The sequence below is a fragment of the Balaenoptera borealis genome (assembly GCF_965194805.1).
Source record: "Balaenoptera borealis genome assembly, chromosome: 1".
Taxonomy (NCBI): domain Eukaryota; kingdom Metazoa; phylum Chordata; class Mammalia; order Artiodactyla; family Balaenopteridae; genus Balaenoptera; species Balaenoptera borealis.
This window is the reverse complement of record NC_138860.1, coordinates 54,334,143-54,355,319: the sequence shown is the minus strand read 5'-3', so window position 1 is coordinate 54,355,319 and position 21,177 is coordinate 54,334,143. Positions and strand designations below refer to the sequence as shown.

The window sequence follows — 21,177 nt, the reverse complement described above, 5'->3', positions numbered from 1 at the left end:
GGTTGTTTGTTTTTTTGATACTGAGCTACATGAGCTGCTTGTATATTTTGGAGATTAATTCTTTGTCAGTTGCTTCATTTGCAAATATTTTCTCCCATTCTGAGGTTGTCTTTTCGTCTTGTTTATGGTTTCCTTTGCTGTGCAAAAGCTCTTAAGTTTCATTAGGTCCCATTTGTTTATTTGTGTTTTTATTTCCATTTTTCTAGGAGGTAGCCAAAAAGGATCTTGCTGTGATTTATGTCATAGTGTGTTCTGCCTATGTATTCCTCTAAGAGTTTTATAGTGTCTGGCCTTACATTTAGGTCTTTAATCCATTTTGAGTTTATTTTTGTGTATAGTTTTAGGGAGTGTTCTAATTTCATTCTTTTACATGTAGCTGTCCAGTTTTCCCAACACCACTTATTGAAGTGGCTGTCTTTCCTCCATTGTATATTCTTGCCTCCTTTATCAAGATAAGGTGACCATATGTTCTTGGGTTTCTCTGGGCTTTCTATTCTGTTCCACTGATCTATATTTCTGTCTTTGTGCCAGTACCATACTGTCTTGATTACTGTAGCTTTGTAGTATAGTCTGAAGTCAGAGAGCCTGATTCCTCCAGCTCTGTTTTTCTTTCTCAAGATTGCCTTGGCTATTCGGGTCTTTTGTGTTTCCATACAGATTGTGAAATTTTTGTTCTAGTTCTGTGAAAAATGACAGTGGTAGTTTGATAGGGATTGCATTGAATCTGTAGATTGCTTTGGGTAGTAGAGTCATTTTCACAATATTGATTCTTTCAGTCCAAGAACATGGTATATCTCTCTGTCTGTTTGTATCATCTTTAATTTCTTTCATCAGTGTCTTATAGTTTTCTGCATACAGGTCTTTTGTCTTCCTAGGTAGGTTTATTCCTAGGTATTTTATTCTTTTTGTTGCAATGGTAAATGAGAGTGTTTCCTTAATTTATCTTTCAGATTTTTCATCATTAGTGTATAGGAATGAAAGAGATTTCTGTACATTAATTTTGTATCCTGCTACTTTACCAAATTCATTGATTAGCTCTAGTAGTTTTCTGGTAGCATCTTTAGGATTCTCTATGTAGAGTATCATGTAATCTGCAAACAGTGACAGTTTTACTTCTTCTTTTCTGATTTGGATTCATTTTATTTGTTTTTCTTCTCTGATTGCTGTTGCTAGAACTTCCAAAACTATGTTGAATAATAGCGGTGAGAGTGGGCAGGCTTGTCTTGTTCCTGATGTGAGTGGAAATGGTTTCAGTTTTTCACCATTGAGAACGATGTTGGCTGTGGGTTTGTCATATATGGCCTTTATTATGTTGAGGTAAGTTCCCTCTATGCCTACTTTCTGGAGGCTTTTTATCATAAATGGGTGTTGAATTTTGTCAAAAGATTTTCTGCATCTGTTGAGATGATCATATGGTTTTTCTCCTTCAATTTGTTAATATGGTTTATCACATTGATTGATTTGTGTATATTGAAGAATCCTTGCATTCCTGGTATAAGCCCCACTTGATCATGGTGTATGATCCTTTTAATGTGCTGTTGAATTCTGTTTGCTAGTATTTTGTTGAGGATTTTTACATCTATGTTCATCAGTGATATTGGCCTGTAGTTTTCTTTTTTCGTGGCATCTTTGGTTTTGGTATCAGGGTGCTGGTGGCCTCGTAGAATGAGTGTGGGAGTGTTCCTCCCTCTTCTATATTTTGAAAGAGTTTGAGAAGGATAGTAGTTCTCTCTTCTCTAAATGTTTGATAGAAGTCATCTGTGAATCCATCTTGTCCTAGGCTTTTGTTTGTTGGAAGATTTTTAATCACAGTTTCAATTTCAGTGCTTGTGATTGATCTGTTTATATTTTCTTTTTCTTCCTGGTTTAGTCTCGGAAGGTTGTGATTTTCTAAGAATTTGCCCATTTCTTCCAGGTTGTCCATTTTATTGGCATATAGTTGCCTGTAGTAATCTCTCATGATCCTTTGTATTTCTGCAGTGTCAGTTGTTACTTCTCCTTTTTCATTTCTAATTCTGTTGATTTGAGTCTTCTCTCTTTTTTTCTTGATTAGTCTGGCTAATGGCTTATCAATTTTGTTTATCTTCTCAAAGAAGCAGCTTTTAGTTCTATTGATCTTTTCTATCGTTTCTTTCATTTCTTTTTCATTTATTTCTGATCTGATCTTTATGATTTCTTTCCTTCTGCTAACTTTGGGGTTTGTTTTTCTTTCTCTAATTGCTTTAGGTGTAAGGTTAGGTTGTTTATTTGAGATGTTTCTTGTTTCTTCAGGTAAGATTTTATTGCTATAAACTTCCTTCTTAGAACTGCTTTTGCTGCATCCCATAGGTTTTGGATCGTCGTGTTTTCATTGTCATTTTTTTCTAGGTATTTTTTGATTTCCTCTTTGATTTCTTCAGTGATCTCTTTCTTATTTAGTAGTGTATTGCTTAGCCTCCATGTGTTTGTATTTTTTTTCAGATTTTTTTCCTGTAATTGATATCAATTCTCATAGCGTTGTGGTCAGAAAAGACACTTGATATGATTTGAATTTTCTTAAATTTGCCAAGGCTTGATTTGTGACCCAAGATATGATCTTTCCTAGAGAATGTTTCCATGAGCACTTTAAAAAACGTGTATTCTGTTGTTTTTGGATGGAGTGTCCTATAAATATCAATTAAGTCCATCTTGTTTAATGTATCATTTAAAGCTGTGTTTTCTTATTTATTTTCATTTTGGATGATCTGTCCATTGGTGAAAGTGGGTTGTTAAAGTCTCCCACTATTATTGTGTTACTGTCTATTTCCCCTTTTCTGGCTGTTAGCATTTGCCTTATGTATTGAGGTGCTCCTAGGTTGGGTACATAAATGTTTACAATTGTTATATCTTCTTCTTGGATTGATTCCTTGATCATTATGTAGTGTCCTTCTTTGTCTCTTGTAATAGTTTTTATTTTAAAGTCCCTTTTGTCTGATATGAGAATTGCTACTCCAGCTTTCACTTGATTTCCATTTGCATGGAATATCTTTTTCCATGCCCTCACTTTCAGTCTGTATGTTTCTCTAGGTCTGAAGTGGGTCTCTTGTAGACAGCATTTATACAGGTCTTTTTTTGTATCCATTCAGCCAGCCTTTTTCTTTTGGTTGTAGCATTTAATCCATTTACATTTAAGGTAATTATTGATATATATCTTCCTATGACCACTTTCTAATTGTTTGGGGTTTGTTATTGTAGGTCTTTTCCTTGTCTTGTGTTTCCTGCCTAGAGAAGTTCCTTTAGCATTTGTTGTAAAGCTGGTTTGGTAGTGCTGAGTTCTCTTAGCCTTTGCTTGTCAGTAAGGTTTTTTATTTCTCCTTCGAATCTGAATGAGATCCCTGCTGGGTAGAGTCATCTTGGTTGTAGGTTTTTCCCTTTCATCACTTTAAATATGTCCTGCCATTCCCTTCTGGGTTGCAGAGTTTCTGCTGAGAAATCATCTGCTAACCTTATGGGAATTCACTTGTATGCCATTTGTTGCTTTTCCCTTGCTGCTTTTATTATTTTTCCTTTGTATTTATTTTTTGATCATTTGATTAATATGTGTCTTGACGTGTTTCTCCTTGGATTTATCCTCTATGGGACTCTCTGTGCTTCCTGTTCTGGATTGCCTATTTCCTTTCCCATATTAGGAAAGTTTTCAGCTATAATCTCTTCAAGTATTTTCTCAATCCCTTTCTTTTTCTCTTCTTCCTCTGGGACCCCTATAGTTTGAATGTTGGTGCATTTAATGTCGTCCCAGAGGTCTCTGAGACTGTCCTCAATTCTTTTCATTCTTTTTTCTTTATTTGCTCTGTAGTAGTTATTTCCACTATTTTATCTTCCAGGTCACGTGTCCGTTCTTCTGCCTCAGTTTTTCTGCTATTGATTCCTTGTAGAGAATTTTTAATTTCATTTATTGTGTTGTTTCTCATTGTTTGTTTGCTCTTTAGTTCTTCTAGGTCCTTATTAAGCATTTCTTGTATTTTCTCCATTCTATTTCCAAGATTGGATCAACTTTACTATCATTACTCTGAATTCTTTTTCAGAATTCTTTTTCAGAATAGGTAGACAGCCTATTTCCTCTTCATTTGTTTGGTATGGTGGGTTTTTACCTTGCTCCTTCATTTGCTGTGTATTTCTCCGTCTTCTCATTTTGGTTAACTTACTGCATTTGGGGTCTCCTTTTCACAGGCTGCAGGTTCATATTTCCCATTGTTTTTTGTGTTTGCCCCCAGTGGGTAAGGTTGGTTCAGTGGGTTATGTAGGCTTCCTGGTAGAGGGGCCTGGTGCCTGTGTTCCAGTGGATGAGGCTGGATTTTGTCTTCCTGGGGGCAGGGCCTGGCATGCGGATTCTTAAGCACTGCACCACCTGGGAAGTCCAAGAGCAGCTTTTAAAAATATCTTCTTTGTTCACATAAACCATATACTTTTAGTATTCTAATTATACAGCCAATTCTAGAAATTTATTTGTCTATATATACATAAAAATAGGTTTTTAATAAATGTATATTGAACTGAATTTTTAAAACTCTATTAAAATAGTTATATATACAAAGTATATTTTTCATATATCCCATTTATAAAGTAGAGATACATTCTATACCAAGAACTTCAAGTATTACCAATTTCTATGGAAGCAGAACCTGGAGTATTGATTCACATGTACAAGTGCCATTTTAAAAAAGCATATATGAAATTTTTTAGCCCATAAATTTCAGAAAAGCGTAATTCTCTATATACCAAAATATATGGTTGTATGTTTAATTTTAAAACTTTCTTCTTTATCGTTGTCTTCCTGAAGTATAAACAGGATAAAAAATAATTTCTTTTTGGAAATAAGAATTATTGAGTCCTTACTCGATGGTAGGCACTGTCCTATGTGCTTTTACGTGATTTCATTTCATCCTCATAGTAGCCACCTGAGATAGGTAGTATATCTGTTTCTCAGATGTGGAAGAGGAATCCTATGCTCAGAGAGGAGAGATGGATAGTTCAGATCTACCCAGCTAGTAAAGACGGATTAAACCCAGGGTTCTGTCTGGCCAACACTCCCTCCAGAATGGTGAACTCACTTGATTCCCTTTACCATGGCTCAGATTCATTATGCACATATGTGCAGGCTCAAACTTGTCTCTGCTTTTGAGGTTCCAATAGTTGTATGAGAGAGTTATACTTCTTTGTGTCTAGTTGCTACTGTGAATCATATCAGGTATTCAGATGAGAATGAAGTTTGGCTACCTCTCTGTGTCACTGTGAGAGGAAATGCCCAAGACTTGGCATCCAGTACCATGATCAAACGCTTGTCTCTCGTTGCTTTGTGTATCCCAACATTTCTCTGCCGATGTCTCACCTGTGGTTTTCCTACTTAAGCCACGGACTGGAAATCCTGGCATAGCCGCTTCCCACAAATCAAGGCACAGAGACACTGCCACCAGGAGCAGGCTTTAATGTTCAAAGTGATTTGGGATCCAAAGACCCTTAGAGCAAGGAGATGCAAAACGAGATGGAGGTTTTGGGCATGGGCCCTCACGATGGAGAAGTACACACCATAAGGCCTACAAATTAGTTTCAGGTGGGTGGTGACTATTTTGGGACCCAACAGACAGTGGGAAAACTGAGCTCTCATGTTGCTCATTGAAGCCATTCCATTCTTCGAGTCTGAGGCCTACTGAGGTGAAGCCACCAGGTACTTGTTTGTACTCTGTTTGCTCCTGGCTCAGGAAACAATCCAGAGCTTTCTTCCAGTACTCAGGTCTCTTTTGTGGTGTATAAAAAGGAAGAGGTTGTGGGAGTTCCCAGGGGACTTTGATGTCATTTGGGGCTGGGGTTGAGGGCTTTGCATTAGGCTCCTGGTTACCTTATGGTGTGTTTCATGTCTAGCCCTCATCCAGCCAGGAACAAAGGACCCCGTATTGCAAGCCATAACCTATGGGTCTGGAAGTTTCTTAAGTTATAAAGAAATATTTATTACTTCAAAGAGGGGAAATGAAAAGGGGGAAAAAAGACACTGTAAAGAAAGAGTGTGGCTGGTCTTTCCCTCAGAGGAGGAGAGGAAGAAGGGAGAGTTGTGCTACATTGACCACTGAAAATCATAAAATCACCCTAACTGAGCCAGCACTGCAAATGGACACTCTATAAACACACCACCAAGGCTCAGGAAAAATCAGTCTGCGGACAAGGAAGAATTATTATTAAAATGGAAAACATGTTTTACTCTTCTGCTCCCCATTTTAAGAAAAGGCCTCTGCCATTAGATGTTGTACCCTGCTCTGACACTGAGGACAGTTTTTCTGGAGCTTTATCCCCTTCAGAACCTGATAAAAAGCTAGAGAAATACACACAGAAGGTTGTACGGTCCAGCACCAGATTCTAATAATGCAACAACCATCCAACACCAGGGAAGACTGGAGATAATTCTCAATAGGAATTAAGAGTAATGTTGAGCTATAGGACAACAATAAGAGTAGAATTACTACATCAAATAATTTCAATATGAAAAATAAGTTCTCCAGGTCATTCCCCAATCTCTGAGGTGTTTTCTTTTATATTAAAGGATTTCCAGGGACAAAACGTCCATAGTTTACTGTGAAAGACTGTTTCTTTGTTAACTAGTCTAGCCATCTAGGTATATTTCTTATGGATAACTGAATTTTCCTGTGAATTTTCATTGTTGGCTTATTCTTCAGCCATGGATAGGGTATATGTGCTTGAGGCACCAGAAGAACAAGAATAAACAGTTTGGCAGCTTCTAATCTCAGAAGTAACAGAATCTGCAATAGATTCTCTCCCATGGCATAGTTCAAAAGCTAAGTGAGAGGTTCTGATAAAAATTTTAAGGGAGAGACAAGGAGATAGGGAAGGATAATTAGCTATGCCAGTTCAGGACAAAGTGTTAGCAAGGTGATACTCTTGTCCACGTCTCTCACTTTGGAGATAGGGAGGTATTGTCTACCTATGCTGTGGTTTACTGTCTCCAGTGATGGTCTATTTGAGTGACCTTTTTGAGAAATTTAAAGAAAGATTCAAGTGACAAGCAATTGGTTGACATAAAAAGTCTCATAAAAAGATGGGAAGCTTAGTAGTTGAAAGTTATGTTCTTTCCAGCTAATTTTGACTTTTGATGTGACTGTGGCTATCTTTCTGTGCCTGCTCCATGTTTTTTCCCATTGTGAAGGAGAAGGGAGCTCTTACTTTATGAGTGGTGAGCTATTTGAGAAGTATAAAAATAGTGTGACACGTGCCTTGATAGCCCACTGGAAATAATGGCTCGTACATGTATGTGCTTTTGCCTAGGTTTGTTTCAGTAGACCAGGAGTGGCCACGGCAATTTTCATTTTCTTGACATCTGATGGCCTGGTGCCTGGGGAACATCAGCGGCCAACAGTGACCCTTTACCTGACTGATATCAGTGGAAACAACCACTCTCTTGGTGAGTCTGACAGTTATCCCTTTAGGACCACTAGAGGACAATCCAGTAGACCCAGGAATCAGGTTGATGTCTGTCTCTGATATTGTTTGAGACCTTGCTTACATCATACAGCTATTGAGAAGATAAAATGAATACTAGATATGGAAACTTGATACTACAATAATGGCTTACAATATTATTCATCTCCTTGTTTCTCTTCAGGAAGCTATGAACTGTCATGCCAGCATAACCCACTGGTTATCAATGTAACCCATCACTCGAACGTCCTCTTCCACCATACCACCTCAGTGCTGCTGAATTTCTCATCCCCACTGGTGGGCATCTCAGCAGTGGCTCTAAGGACATCCTCCGTCATAAGTCCTTCAGCTTCCAACAACTGCATCCCAGAGCACAAGGGGAAAAATCATCAGGGACAGAGGTACAAAGTCCTCTTTCTTCCTTTTTTCTTTCTTGTTGTTGTGATGTGTTGCTATCATTTTCATACATACTATTGTATATATAGCGGGTGCTTGTTCACTAACTAAAAATGGGTCTAAGAACTTCTAAAAAGACTTAAGAAGCAAGCAAAGAACAATTCATAGAAGGCACACTTGCGTTTTATATTTTGCTCTTCTTTCCTTATCTGAGAATAATGTTTATGTAAATATTTATCATCTTTAAGGTCTTAAAATCTTCTTTACATATAAAACCACTGCCTTCACATCAACATTGTTATGTAAACTGCCAAAAATTCTCTGCCAAAAACTCAATGTTCCCTAAGCGATGTATATTTTTTCACTTGTTCCCACCTGGACAGTGTATATAGCAAGTTTAACAATTAGTTTCTAAGGCATGTCATATAATCAGTTAGATTTACATATGGAAATCAGGACTACATTAGCTAAATGTGCCCTTCTGTGAACATCTGTAATTGCCATCTAGATAGCATTTCCTGGACTCTCAGCTCCTGCTAGTAAGGAACTGTTCTTCATAACATTGGTATGCCCAAGGTTGGCCCTGATGGGGCAAGGAGCAAGCCAAACACAGTAATCTGTGCTGCACTTGGGCTGGACTCATTCAATGAATGGTCTAATCAGTTGAGTGGCACTGTAGGTAACAGGGTTTGTTCCCTCAAGGAGTGAAGTGTCAGGCAATTGGGATCCTAGTCACAAAAGCTGGAGTTGCAGGCAGCACTCCATCACCAAGGAGGGACTCTGATACCACCTTGCCCAACCTAGGTATCCCAGAAACCCAACCTTGATTAGGGAATAAGTGTAGACAGTACTAATATAGTATATTAGTTATCTTTTGCTGTGTAGCAAATTATACCAAAATTTAGTGGCTTATCACGGTTTCCGTTGGTGAGGAATCTGGGTGCAACTCAGCTAGGTGCCTCTGGCTTAGAGTCTCTTATGAGGTTGCCATCAGCTGTGGGCTAAGCGTGCAATAACCTCAAGGCTCAAGTGGAGCTGGAGAATTCACTTCCAAGTTCACTCATGTGGCTGTTGGCAAGCCTCGGGAGATCTGCATCCAAACTCACTCACATAGGTGCTGGCAGTGGGCACACTCACATAGGCATGGCTCAGTTCCTTGCCATGTGGGCATCTCCATAAGGTGCCTGAGTGTCCTTATGACATGGTGGCTAATAAAAAAAAATAAAGAGAACCAGAGAGGGTGAATACATGAGAGTCTACCCAAAAAGGAAGCCAGTCTTTGTATAACATAATGTTGGAATTGACAACCCATTACTTCTGGTATATTCTATTCAGTAGAAATGAGTCAGTTAGTCCAGCCCATACTCAAAAGGAGGAATGTGCATCAAGGCACGAGTCATTAGGTGCCATTTATCACATGCAGTAATAGTAGTTTATGTTAATCAAGCACTAACTATGTGTCAGACATTGTTGTAAGTGCTAGGAAGGGATAGGGTCTAGGTAATGGACATTGCAACACTAGCTAGTTCATCTGCAACTTTTAAGTCTCCTTAGTGAGCAAAAGTCTTCAAATATTAATGTAAGAATGTAGACCATTAAAATAGCATTTTTTACTAGAATTATTGCCTCTGTCTCATGTGTTTTCCAATTATTTTCTCTATTGGTTCTACCTCTGGCCTCAAGCCATACAGAATTTCTTTCAGGTCCCTGAAACATGTGTTCTTGATGAGCTCCATGTCTTTGCACACAATGTTCCTACTTTCTTGAATGCTGTCCAGTACTTCTTCACTTCACACTTGACCATCATGATTCACCTTCATCCATGAAGTTTTGGCAAACTCCCTCCCTGTTTCCTTAGGACATTGTACACAACCCATGCTTTACAAAAACAGCTATCACATAAATATACCTATTTATTTACTTGTTGTTCTTTCCCACTCTGAGCTCCCTGAAGTAGGAATTCTGCTCAGTATGTCTCAGTACTTACTAAAGGCCCTGGCGCATAAGAGGTGTCAGAAACTGTGCACTGAATGACAGTTACAGACTTTATCTCTATATCTTCCATGGGACAGAACTGAACAAGCAAAGCAAAAAAGAAGTCACAACCTCTGTAGACCCCAAGGGACAAGAATTCCCCTCACAACAACAGCTGTGAAGTTTTGACAAAGAAGTTGATTAATTATGATCACTGCTGCTAGTTCTTCACTTATTTTCATTTGGCACTGTGGGAAAAACAAGTTTTATATGCATACATGCAAACCAGTAGAAATAAGATATGATTCTCCAGTTTGCACAGAGTGTATCTGGAATGCACGAGAATTTCCAAACCACATGTGACTGACAGGAGCCATGCAAATTGGCTTTTCCTTCTTGGCCAGAAAATCAGTGCAATATAGTAAATTTTGATACACAGGGAACCTAATAGGTCCCACATATTTTCTTTGTGGACAGATTTAAAATCTAAATCCCTATGTATTCTCAAAGAGTAGAAGTCTTTTAGCATCTTTGTATCAATCACAGTTGTAAATGTAGATAGACCATAATATGAAACCCTCAAATTCTGGGCATAGTGAGAGGGATTCCTGGCTACCTCCTTCTTACCCCTTATGAACTGAATTCCATTAATACTAAAATGGGCAAGGGAGAGCTGACAGATGCCTGGCAGTAGAAGATGTGTTATCCATTTTGTATTTAACCATTAATGACCAATGGCCTGTCCTCCTACAACACTTTATCCTTAAACCAGCCTGACTGACCCACAGAATCTCAGCTGAAGGCCAGTAAACCTAAGTCTGGCTCTCCAGTGACATTCATGATCCTTACCTTGGACCATTTGGCTTTGATCTTTCTCTTCATCTTGTTTCCCATTCTGCTATGATGGCTACCCAGTTTATGACCCTTTGGGCTTAGTCTACTGATAATGAACGCCTTAGTCTTGAAAACCAACCTTAGTGTTCTTGGTTTTGGTCACCAGTGCCCAGTAAGAGCTGAATTCATTCTTACTCTCTGGCTATTTCCTGCTCTAGCCACCTTGGGGAAAGGTCCTGCATAACCTTCCACAGTATCCCATGAGTTGGAGTGTCAGGCAGATCCCCAACCTTTCCAGGATTGTGTTGATGGTTTTGGGAAGTGGGAACCATCTTTTTGATTAACACAGTGGGATTTTGAATGTGTCCGAGATACAATCCTGGCACTAATAGGTTAATTTTCCTAAATTAGTGGATTAGCTTGCAGATAATCAGGGCTCATGTTATCTACTTTGGAAATTCACAAGGTCAAGTCTAGAATAATTTACTAATAGGCAAGAATTGCTGATGGGAATGTGTTCCTCCTACAACAGGATTCTGTTTTTTTCAGTCACATGAATACAATGTAAACATTAGTTGCAACTTCTCTGACCCTACCTGCTGGTATATCCATCAGATACCCCAGTGTTGAATCTTCTGAAGATGAAGAATATTATCGCCTTTTTCAGGACATAGGCTGATAGCAATGGTTGAAACTTCTGATTACTCATTTCTTTTCAGCATTTGTACATTCCTTTTATTGATTTTTCTATCTACCTGCTCTATAAAAGATTGAGAATACAGTATAACCTTCCAAACAATTGTGCTTCTTTCAGTTTTTAATAGTTCTGGCTTTTTATAATTTCATATTACATAATTAGGTGTATAAATGCTTGTGACTGTTTTATCTTTATTAGGATCAAAGCTCTTGCCAACCCTTTTGCCCCTTTAAAAGGTTAAGGCTTTGTATTATGCTTTGTCTGGAATTAAAATTTCCATCCCTGCTTTCCTTTTGTTTGTATTTGTTTGATAAATGTTTGCCTTTGTTTTATTTTTAGCCTTTCTCTATCTTTACTGCCAGTGAGGCCAGGGCACATTGCTTTACTGCACTGTTTACAAAGACAGTAGGATTTCACTGTGTAAAACTACTCCAAGCTTTTATTCTGAAATTTTATCTCATGGTCCTCAAGCCTGTAGTATTCTTTAGGACTCTGTAGCATTTTTACCTTTGGGACAGTTATCTCCCAGGATTCAATGGCCTTTGCCAATGGTTCTCCCTTCTCCCCACTTACTTCTACCTCACCCCACCAAGACCCTTATACTTCCTGACCGGAAATCTTGAAATGAGTAAAGAAAGGGTACTGATGAGGACTGATGGATAGAGAACAGAACTGTGACCCCTGAAAAGTAGTGCCCAGCTTTCTGGTCTTTACAGGGGCCAGGGAATGAAGAAAGAGTGACCTGTTTCCCTCTTTTCTTTTAGTATGGCTCTATTCTTTATTTGTTTTGCTTTTTTCAGAAAACAAAACAAGAAATCCATGTTTTGGCTTCCGGTGATATTTCTCAATTCAACTCCAATACATTTTGAAATCAGGGGAAAAATCCTCAGAATCCAGCTATCCACCTTGGTTTTTGGTATTGATAAGAGTTTTCATATTTTTCTGTATTGTTGGTATTTAAGTGGGAAACAGGGAGAAATCGCCTCAGAGTATTCTTGTGAGATTACCTGAGAATGATCCATGTGGAGTTTGTAGCACATTCAAACACCAGGTGGGAGGACAGCCCAGGCAGTTTCCACACCATTTCCCATCTTTATCATTTTTACCATCCTCCTTTTACAAGTTGTGACAGTTATCAATCAACTTATTGCTTCTCACCTCTAAATCCACCCTTATCTCCCTAACTCGTAGTACTAGAGCAGGATTTTATTGATATTTAATCCTTTGCTGACTGGCACAGTGTTAACTTTTGTCAACAGAGGGTTCTGGAAACACACTATAGGAGAAAGGGTCTTCTCTTCCTGGTTTTGATGTACTTTCTTCTCTCTGGCTGCTGTGATGGGCTCAGCCGTGGTGTGCAGGACACCTGTGGTCAAGTACAGCAGGAGTTTGGGTTCCCAGTTGACTCTTCACAACAATAGCCAAAGATGATAGCTTGGTAATTGGTAATTGTGTTCCCACTGCGTGTCATTGATTATTAGCATCCCATTTCCCACTGACAAGTAGCTCAGCATTGTACTCAAGCCCAAAGGCACAACCAAACAGATTCCCAAATTCTATCTTTGTGACTCTATCTCCTACTACCATTTCCAGTTCCATTGTTTCAGTCAGTCAGTCAGGACACAGTAATTAGAATAGGGGAAGATTAATATAAATAACTATTAACTAGTAACAGAGGATTAACTACTAAAGGGTAAAGAGAACCCTAACATAGAAGAATGGTAGATAAAGGGAACAATCATTACTTTTAGGGATGAGGGAAGAGTATCCAAGGAAGAGCACCCGACCCCCTCCAAGGCTGTGATTTTGATCTCATTGGAGAGGGTGGAGCAGTGGCACGCTAGGCGACAGAGAATTTTGCTGAGGTTTCATAGGCTGAGACTGGCAATCAAGAAACCACCCACTGGGGTGCTGATCAAAACTCATTAAGAAGCTGTCTGTTCAAAGGATTAATCTCCAAGATTTACAAGCAGCTCATGCAGCTCAATAACAAAAAAACAAACAGGGCTTCCCTGGTGGTGCAGTGGTTGAGAATCTGCCTGCCAATGCAGGGGACATGGGTTCGAGCCCTGGTCTGGGAAGATCCCACATGCCGCAGAGCAACTAGGCCCGTGAGCCACAGTTACTGAGCCTGCGCGTCTGGAGCCTGTGCTCCACAACAAGAGGCCGCGATAGTGAGAGGCCCGTGCACCACGATGAAGAGTGGCCCCCACTTGCCGCAACTAGAGAAAGCCCTCGCACAGAAACGAAGACCCAACACAGCCATTAATAAATAAATAAATAAAATAAAAAATAAATAAATTAATTAAAAATAAATAAATTTAAAAACAAACAAACAAACAACCCAATCCAAAAATGGGCAGAAGACCTAAATAGACATATCTCCAAAGAAGATATACAGATTGCCAACAGACACATGAAAGAATGCTCAACATCATTAATCATTAGAGAAATGCAAATCAAAACTACAATGAGATATCATCTCACACCGGTCAGAATGGCCATCATCAAAAAATCTAGAAACAATAAATGCTGGAGAGGGTGTGGAGAAAAGGGAACACTCTTGCACTGTTGGTGGGAATGTAAATTGATACAGCCACTATGGAGAACAGTATGGAGGTTCCTTAAAAAACTAAAAATAGAACTACCATACGACCCAGCAATCCCACTACTGGGCATATACCCTGAGAAAACCATGATTCAAAAAGAGTCATGTACCAAAATGTTCACTGCAGCTCTATTTACAATAGCCAGGACATGGAAGCAACCTAAGTGTCCATCATCGGATAAATGGATAAAGAAGATGTGGCACATATATAAAATGGAATATTACTCAGCCATAAAAAGAAACAAAATTGACTTATTTGTAGTGAGGTGGATGTAGTTAGAGTCTGTCATACAGAGTGAAGTAAGTCAGAAAGAGAAAAACAAATACAGTATGCTAACACATATATATGGAATCTAAGGAAAAAAAAAAGGTCATGAAGAACATAGTGGCAAGACGGGAATAAAGACACAGACCTGCTAGAGAATGGACTTGAGGATATGGAGAGGGGGAGGGGTAAGATGTGACAGGGTGAGAGAGTGTCATGGACATATATACACTACCAAATGTAAAATAGATAGCTAGTGGGAAGCAGCCGCATAGCACAGGGAGATTAGCTCCGTGCTTTGTGACCACCTAGAGGGGTGGGATAGGGAGGGTGGGAGTGAGGGAGATGCAAGAGGGAAGAGATATGGGAACATATGTATATGTATAACTGATTCACTTTGTTATAAAGCAGAAACTAACACACCATTGTAAAGCAATTATACTCCAATAAAGATGTCAAAAAAAAAAAAAAGCTATCTGTTGAGGTGCTATTGGGACTTTATGGAAAGCTGTCATTGGGGTGCTGCTGAAACTTTCTGGGAGGTCACCTGCTGGGCACTGATGAAACTTGATGGGAAGCCACCCATTGGGGTGCTGCTGAAACTTTGTGGGAAGTCATTCACTGGGGTACCTTTGCTGGGAAGCCAGCTGCAGTGCTGGTAGAACTGCTGGGACATGCAGGGTGTCACTGAAACTCATTAGGGGGTGAGCACCACTAGACCGAGGCTGTGTTGGACATCAAGAGCTGAAGAATCAAGAAGAAAAAGCACGTAGGAATCAAGAAGAAACACCCCTTCCTCCTGCAGTGTCTCTCCAGTTATGTCTACTGGGAAAACATGACATCGTGCTAAATGGCAAAAGAGCAATATTTGCATGGTCCATGTCTAGTATCGCAAAGCAGGGCAATGAAGGTGGAGGTTTGGAACTGAGAGGGAATAAGCTGATAACTGGCAGAAAATATCATGTCAAATAACCATGAAGAAACCCCTTCTCTCTGCCTTGTATGTTCCAGATTAAGATTTTCATTAAGTTCCTGGCTTTAATACTAAGACCAATTTTCAATATAACTTTTAAGTAGACTGACCTAACTGGAAATGCATATTTTCTTTTTTTAGTGCTTTGAACTTATTTTAAGTCCAAGGCAAACATAAAGTATAAATATCTCTTTAGCTTATTCAGTATAAATACACATTCTGATTGAGATGGAAAACAAGTAATAGATACTCATAAATATAAAACTATAGTGGGTTCTGAGGTTTACCTTAAACTATAGGTTATCAAAGCCAAGTATTCTAATATAAAATTGAATAGGACATTAATCTTTTAAAATGAATATCCATGTGGAAACATGAGTTATTTCTTCTCTCTCTCTCTTGTTCTCACATTCTTTCTCACTCACTGTATATAGTCATGCTTTGATCCTTCTTATCTTTGTGGAAAATTGAGAGTTGAGTTGTGTAAAAATTTATGTGTAAAACAGTGAATATGTGTGTGTGTATACACATTGTATATACATTGCCATATTTTATTTCACATAGAAGAAAGGCTTCTGAAAAATTTAATGTAGACTGATTTGTAAAACTAATTATTCTATATGGTGTGTGTGTGTGTGTGTGTGTGTGTGTGTGTGTGTGTGTGTGTGTGTGTGTAGAAAGAGGCAGACTATTCATCATTCAAAAAATATTTATTAAGTGCCTACAATATGCCAGGAATTATTTTTCAGTTGAGGAAACTGAGACTCAGTGTGTACAAATTCACCTTATTTAAGACTAACAAAACTAAGAGTAGTATCAGAGTAATTTGTTTTTAGTAAAGAAAGTTTTCATTATATGAATGAAAAGCTGTTTTAGAAACATACTCATGTGACACAGAGGTAGAGAACAAACGTGTGGACACCAAGGAGGTAAAGCAGGGGGTGGTGGTGGGGTGAATTGGGAGATTGGGATTGACATATATACACTAATATGTGTAAAATAGATAACTAATAAGAACCTGCTGTATAGCACAGGGAACTCCACTTCACTGTACAGTAGAAACTAACACAACATTGTAAAACAACTATACCTCAACAACAACAACAAAATTAATTAATTAATTTATTATTTTAAAAAAGAAATATACTCATGTCTATTACTCTCCAAGAAATTCTTCCACCCTCCCTCAAACTGTATTTGGATTGCGGTAAGATGATTTTAACTGGCCCTGGAATAATTAAATAGCACCTGTATTTTAGATATGTTTATGCAAATGGCATATTTATTTTGAGGAATCCATGAAACCAAGAAATGTAGATGTGGGCTCCAAGTAATGCAGGTGATCTGGTGATATTTGATGGAGTAGGTAATAAATGGTAAAATTGTAAGGATATTTTGGACTTTTGGAAAAGTTCAGGAAATGAATTATCTAGTGGGGCAATTTTATGGGCAGAATCCAGGGAATTCGGGGTCATTAGAAAAAGAGAAATTTTGCTCCAGCTCCTATGCAGTCCTAGCCCAGACAAAAAGAATCTTATTCCTCGAGGAGAGAAAATCAGAAAAGAAATATTCCATTCTCTTGGAGATTAGAAGTACAGGTAAGCCAGAAGGAAGACTACAATTTAAAGCCTGGTTTATGTATGTATTAGTTTTCTGCAGTTTAAACCAATACACATTTATACTCTCATAGTTTCTGAAATTCAAGATTTTAGGCCAGACTTAACTGGGTCCTCTGTAGGCATTTGGTCCCAAAAGGCTGCCAGACTGAGGGCCTGTTTCCTGCTGCATGTTGCACAGATGCTGTCCTTAGTTCCTTACCCCATAGCTATCTCCATGGGGCAGCTCACACTTGGCAATTTGTTTCTTCAAAGCCACAAAGAGAGAGTCTCTCAGCAAGAGTACCTTTCAATCTTAGGTTGTGTACTCAGAAGTGACATTGTCACCTTTGCTATATTCATTTGGTTAGAAGTAAGTCACTGGTCCCACCCTCACTCAAGCTGAGAGAATTACACAAGTTTGTGGATTCTAAGAGGCTGGAATAATGTCCACCAATATATGTTAGGCTGGACTAGTTGACTGTGTGCCTAGACCTTGGAGTTACAAGGATCTCACTGCATGTGTCTCATGGCCTGATAGAGCCACACACTGTACTGATGTAGTTTCAACTTACTAGGCAGCTTGGGTCACAAGGGACATGTGAGGAATTTGCATGCAGGAAAAAAGCATGAGGGAAGAACAATGATTCCAAAAGCAAGGTCTTTCTTATAGGGATTCCCCAGTTCTTGGTAGGTGGATTATCTAAACAGCCTTTTACCAGAGAATGTCCTCTCGATACTACATTATCTAGGCCCACCACATCCATTTTATGACTGATCCATTTCCACATTTTATTCCCAAGTTCATTTTCCCTTTTTCCTAAGCCTCAGCCACCTTCTCAATAGCTCAACCAGAATTGTTACAGTGTTCATTAAAGTGAAAAACAATCAGTAATATCAACTGGGTTTCCTAGAAAATCATAAAATTATTTTAAAAATCTAAAAATAAAAAATGTGCTTATTATTTAAATGATCTGCATTCTGACCCTTTTCATAATGTAGGACAATTGAGGGTTAATTTATTTAGCAATTTTGGTCTAGTAAAATGTGGTTATATATGTGTAAGTGTGTGTGTGTGTATGTATTTTATTTTACACAAGGCAATCTTTTGGTAAAGATTAATGTGCATTGAATTATATAACTAAATTTTAAAATGATTTAACTTTTTAAATGATTGTGCCATTCAGAAAGACACTATTTTGGAAGTAAAATATAAATATTTTTGTAAAGACCAGTATCATCCCCAGATTTTCTCCTCTTCTCTTTCTTTCCTTTTATCTTTTCTGCAAAAATCTGGACTTTTCCTCTTTACTTAAAGCAAACTGAGCATGAGCACATAAAGTCTGAGTCAAGAGGAAATAATGAACACACACATTGTGCTTTCGTATGATTCTATATTCAAGGCCACAGCTCTTAAGCAGAATTTATCTTTTGCGTTAAAAACATTTACTATTAGGCTGTTACTGTGGACATCAGTGAGAGTTCAGCCTCCAACTCTTTTATACTTGACATAATGCCTGACATAATTAACATACCTGCCATGTTTTGTTAATCATGCTTGTGTAAAGAAAAGAATCAGGTAATTAAAAATGAGTAGGGACTTCCCTGGTGGCACAGTGATTAAGAATCTGCCTGCCAATGAAGAGGACACGGGTTCGGTCCCTGGTCAGGGAAGATCCCACATGCCTCGGAGCAACTGGGCCCGTGCGCCACAACTACTGAGCCTGTGCTCCACAACTACTGAAGCCAGAGTGCCTAGAGCCCATGCTCCACAACAAGAGAAGCCACCGCAATGAGAAGGCCACACACCACAACAAAGAGTAGCCCCCGCTCGCCACAACTAGAGAAAGCCCGCGCACAGCAACGAAGACCCAACGTGGCCAAAAATAAATAAATAAATAAATTTATTTTAAAAAATGAGTAATCAAAGAATAGTGTGTAGCTGATTTGGTTTGAAGTGCCTCAGGATGCACAGAGACCTGCAAATTTGTGTACATGTATATTAGTTTAGTCACTTTTGTTTTCTCTGTGGAGCCTCTGTTCTTCAGATTCTGTTTCCTGAAGCAGGGACTGTAAAAAATAAATAATTCAAGGAGAAAAGCCAACAGTCAGCTACCACCAAATAACTCATATCTTTCCATTTGCGATTTATGAACTTTGGTAACACGCAGGGTTAATGCTATCTCAGGCTGGCTCCCCTCAGCTGCCTTGCCTCTTCAGATCTCCCCTTTGAATGACATCGCTCTGCTGTGACACAAAAGATGTCTTTAGCCTTAGAAAGCTAATCTTGAAAAGGTGGATCTGCTGACCAAGATAGTGCCTTCATCAGTAAGTCAAGTATAGAGGATTTCTGGGTCACCCTCCATTGTCTGTGGAGAATTCACTGTAGACATGGGATTTTGGTTGGGGAGTGGAGGGATGTGGTAGAAAGGAAAACACCTTTTCCATAGAATTCACTTCTATGACTTTTATAACCCCCAGAGAATTTCTGGGAGCAAGTGGCTGTGTTTTCCATTTGGAAGATGTTGGGACTCCTCAGGTGTAAAAATGTTTCTTCTTGGTTGCACCATAGATTACTGGTAGAGCTGGGGCTAGATTATAAGGCCTCTGAGCCTGAGTCCAGGGGCATGCAGCCAGAGCACAGCTCAGTGCCTTGGCATTCCATCCCTGCTGTAATCAGTTTGTGAGCCTGGTCTTGGTAATAGGATCATTCCATCTCTATTATCCGTCATTCTGCTTCATGCTTCATTATTCCCTGGAACCCTCATTGCTGCTGCTTTACCAATTCCTATTGTGCTTCAATTATTTGGAGCTCAGATTTAAAATGCCAACACTTTCCCTTCCTTCTCTTCCTGGATTGGGCCCCTATACCTTGCCAGGCTTCTCCGTTCCCTACTCAGTCCTATGTAAAACATTCCAATCACCTCCCTTTTGATAGCCTCACAAAGTAAAGGGTTTCTTCCTTTCTTGTGCTAGGGGCTACAGGTTAAAGCATCTACTTATCCTTTGGCTCTTCATCTTTTATATTTAGCGTAGGGTTTCCTTTTAATGTTCCAGGATGATGGGAAGTGTTCTCTCTTGCTGCTGGGAAAGGCCCTATAGAAATGAAATATGTATTGCATTTCTATTCATTTGATTATCTTCTTCCCCAAAGCAGTTTAGCAAATTAACATTGAATCTGTTTTTGCTTCTTAAGCAAGAAAAGAATTATAGCTGCTCAATTGTTCCCTAGGTTTCTTGCTCAACTTCCTTTTCTCAGAATGATTTGTCCATAAAATAAGAGGGAAGGAGGAGAATCCACTGGCGAGGATTCTGGTTCTCCTGGCTGATGATGGATGGCCTGGTGAAAGACAGATCTGCTTTGGGAGGCACAGTGAGCTGTTTGAGTCTTTTCAACTGTTTACTCTCATGGGGTTGTAGAGGAAAAATGGAAAGGTCATGGGCATGGTCTCATTTAGGTGTTTATTGGGACACGGCTAGACTACTCTAGAAATAGCCTTTATTAAAATATTACGTTGTCTGAGATGGTTCCTTTATTAAAATATTACGTTGTCTGAGATGGTGGGATACATTCTTAGAACCAGTTGGGTGGCAGCTTTCAGGTTTCAGATTTCAGGGCTACAGGCACAGACAGCTTAGGAAGACTTGGGGTTGGAGTCTACCGCTAAGGCTGGTTTCAAAACAGTGATTCCACAACACTAATTCCCAATGCCTTATCACAGCGTCTGAAAGTCCACAATTAGGAATTATTTTGTTCAAGTCCTGATAATCTCCAGCAGTCTCTTTAAAGTAGTCAATAACCACTTAATAGAAATAGAAATGTCTTAAGTCGTTATCAACTGTTTATGCCAGAAGTATTCTCTTATGGACCTTGCCAATTCAAAAGTATACCAGAGCCCTGCTGAAATGCAATCTAGTGTAGGTAACTGGAAGTTTGGGGGAGTATGAGAAGTGGGAAAAGTGGTGCTGAAAAGAGAAATGAGTTTAAAATATCACCTGCTTCCCAATTTTTCTCAGGGCTGGCCCTGTGCTTATGGTCTGTATTAATGGCAGCTGGTGGAGAAAGCACAGAAAATAAAAACAAGCCAGTATTTCCAGGGTTCTGTCGTCTTGCCAGCCTGCCAAATAGACAGACACTGTTGACGGATTTGACCCTAAGTTCTGGTTGCAAGGACTCTCAGGCCATGTCTGGTTCTGTGTAGCCATAACTGTGGAGACAGAGGAAGCCTGGCGATTAGAATGGCAGCAAGCCCGATGTCCAGACCCCTGCCTCTCACATTTGGCCGCATCACCTAGTCTCACCACACGATTTTAGGATGGTCCCTTCCCTCCTTTGGGCCTTCATTTCTCCATAAGCAAATGAGCCATTGATGTTGCAAGGCTTGGGAATGC

At 39.2% G+C, this 21,177-nt stretch overlaps 1 protein-coding gene across 8 annotated transcripts in view; it reads left to right on the top strand.

Annotated features, from left to right (window-relative positions):
• Positions 1–21,177, top strand: part of PAPPA2 (pappalysin 2) — a 432,894-nt gene that overhangs the window by 322,058 nt on the left and 89,659 nt on the right. For all 8 annotated transcript variants that reach the window (XM_082355821.1, XM_082355820.1, XM_082355819.1 and 5 more), the window contains 2 exons: positions 7,291–7,426; positions 7,628–7,844. In XM_082355821.1, the coding sequence (XP_082211947.1) occupies positions 7,291–7,426; positions 7,628–7,844 (353 nt within the window). The remainder of the gene's footprint in view (positions 1–7,290; positions 7,427–7,627; positions 7,845–21,177) is intronic.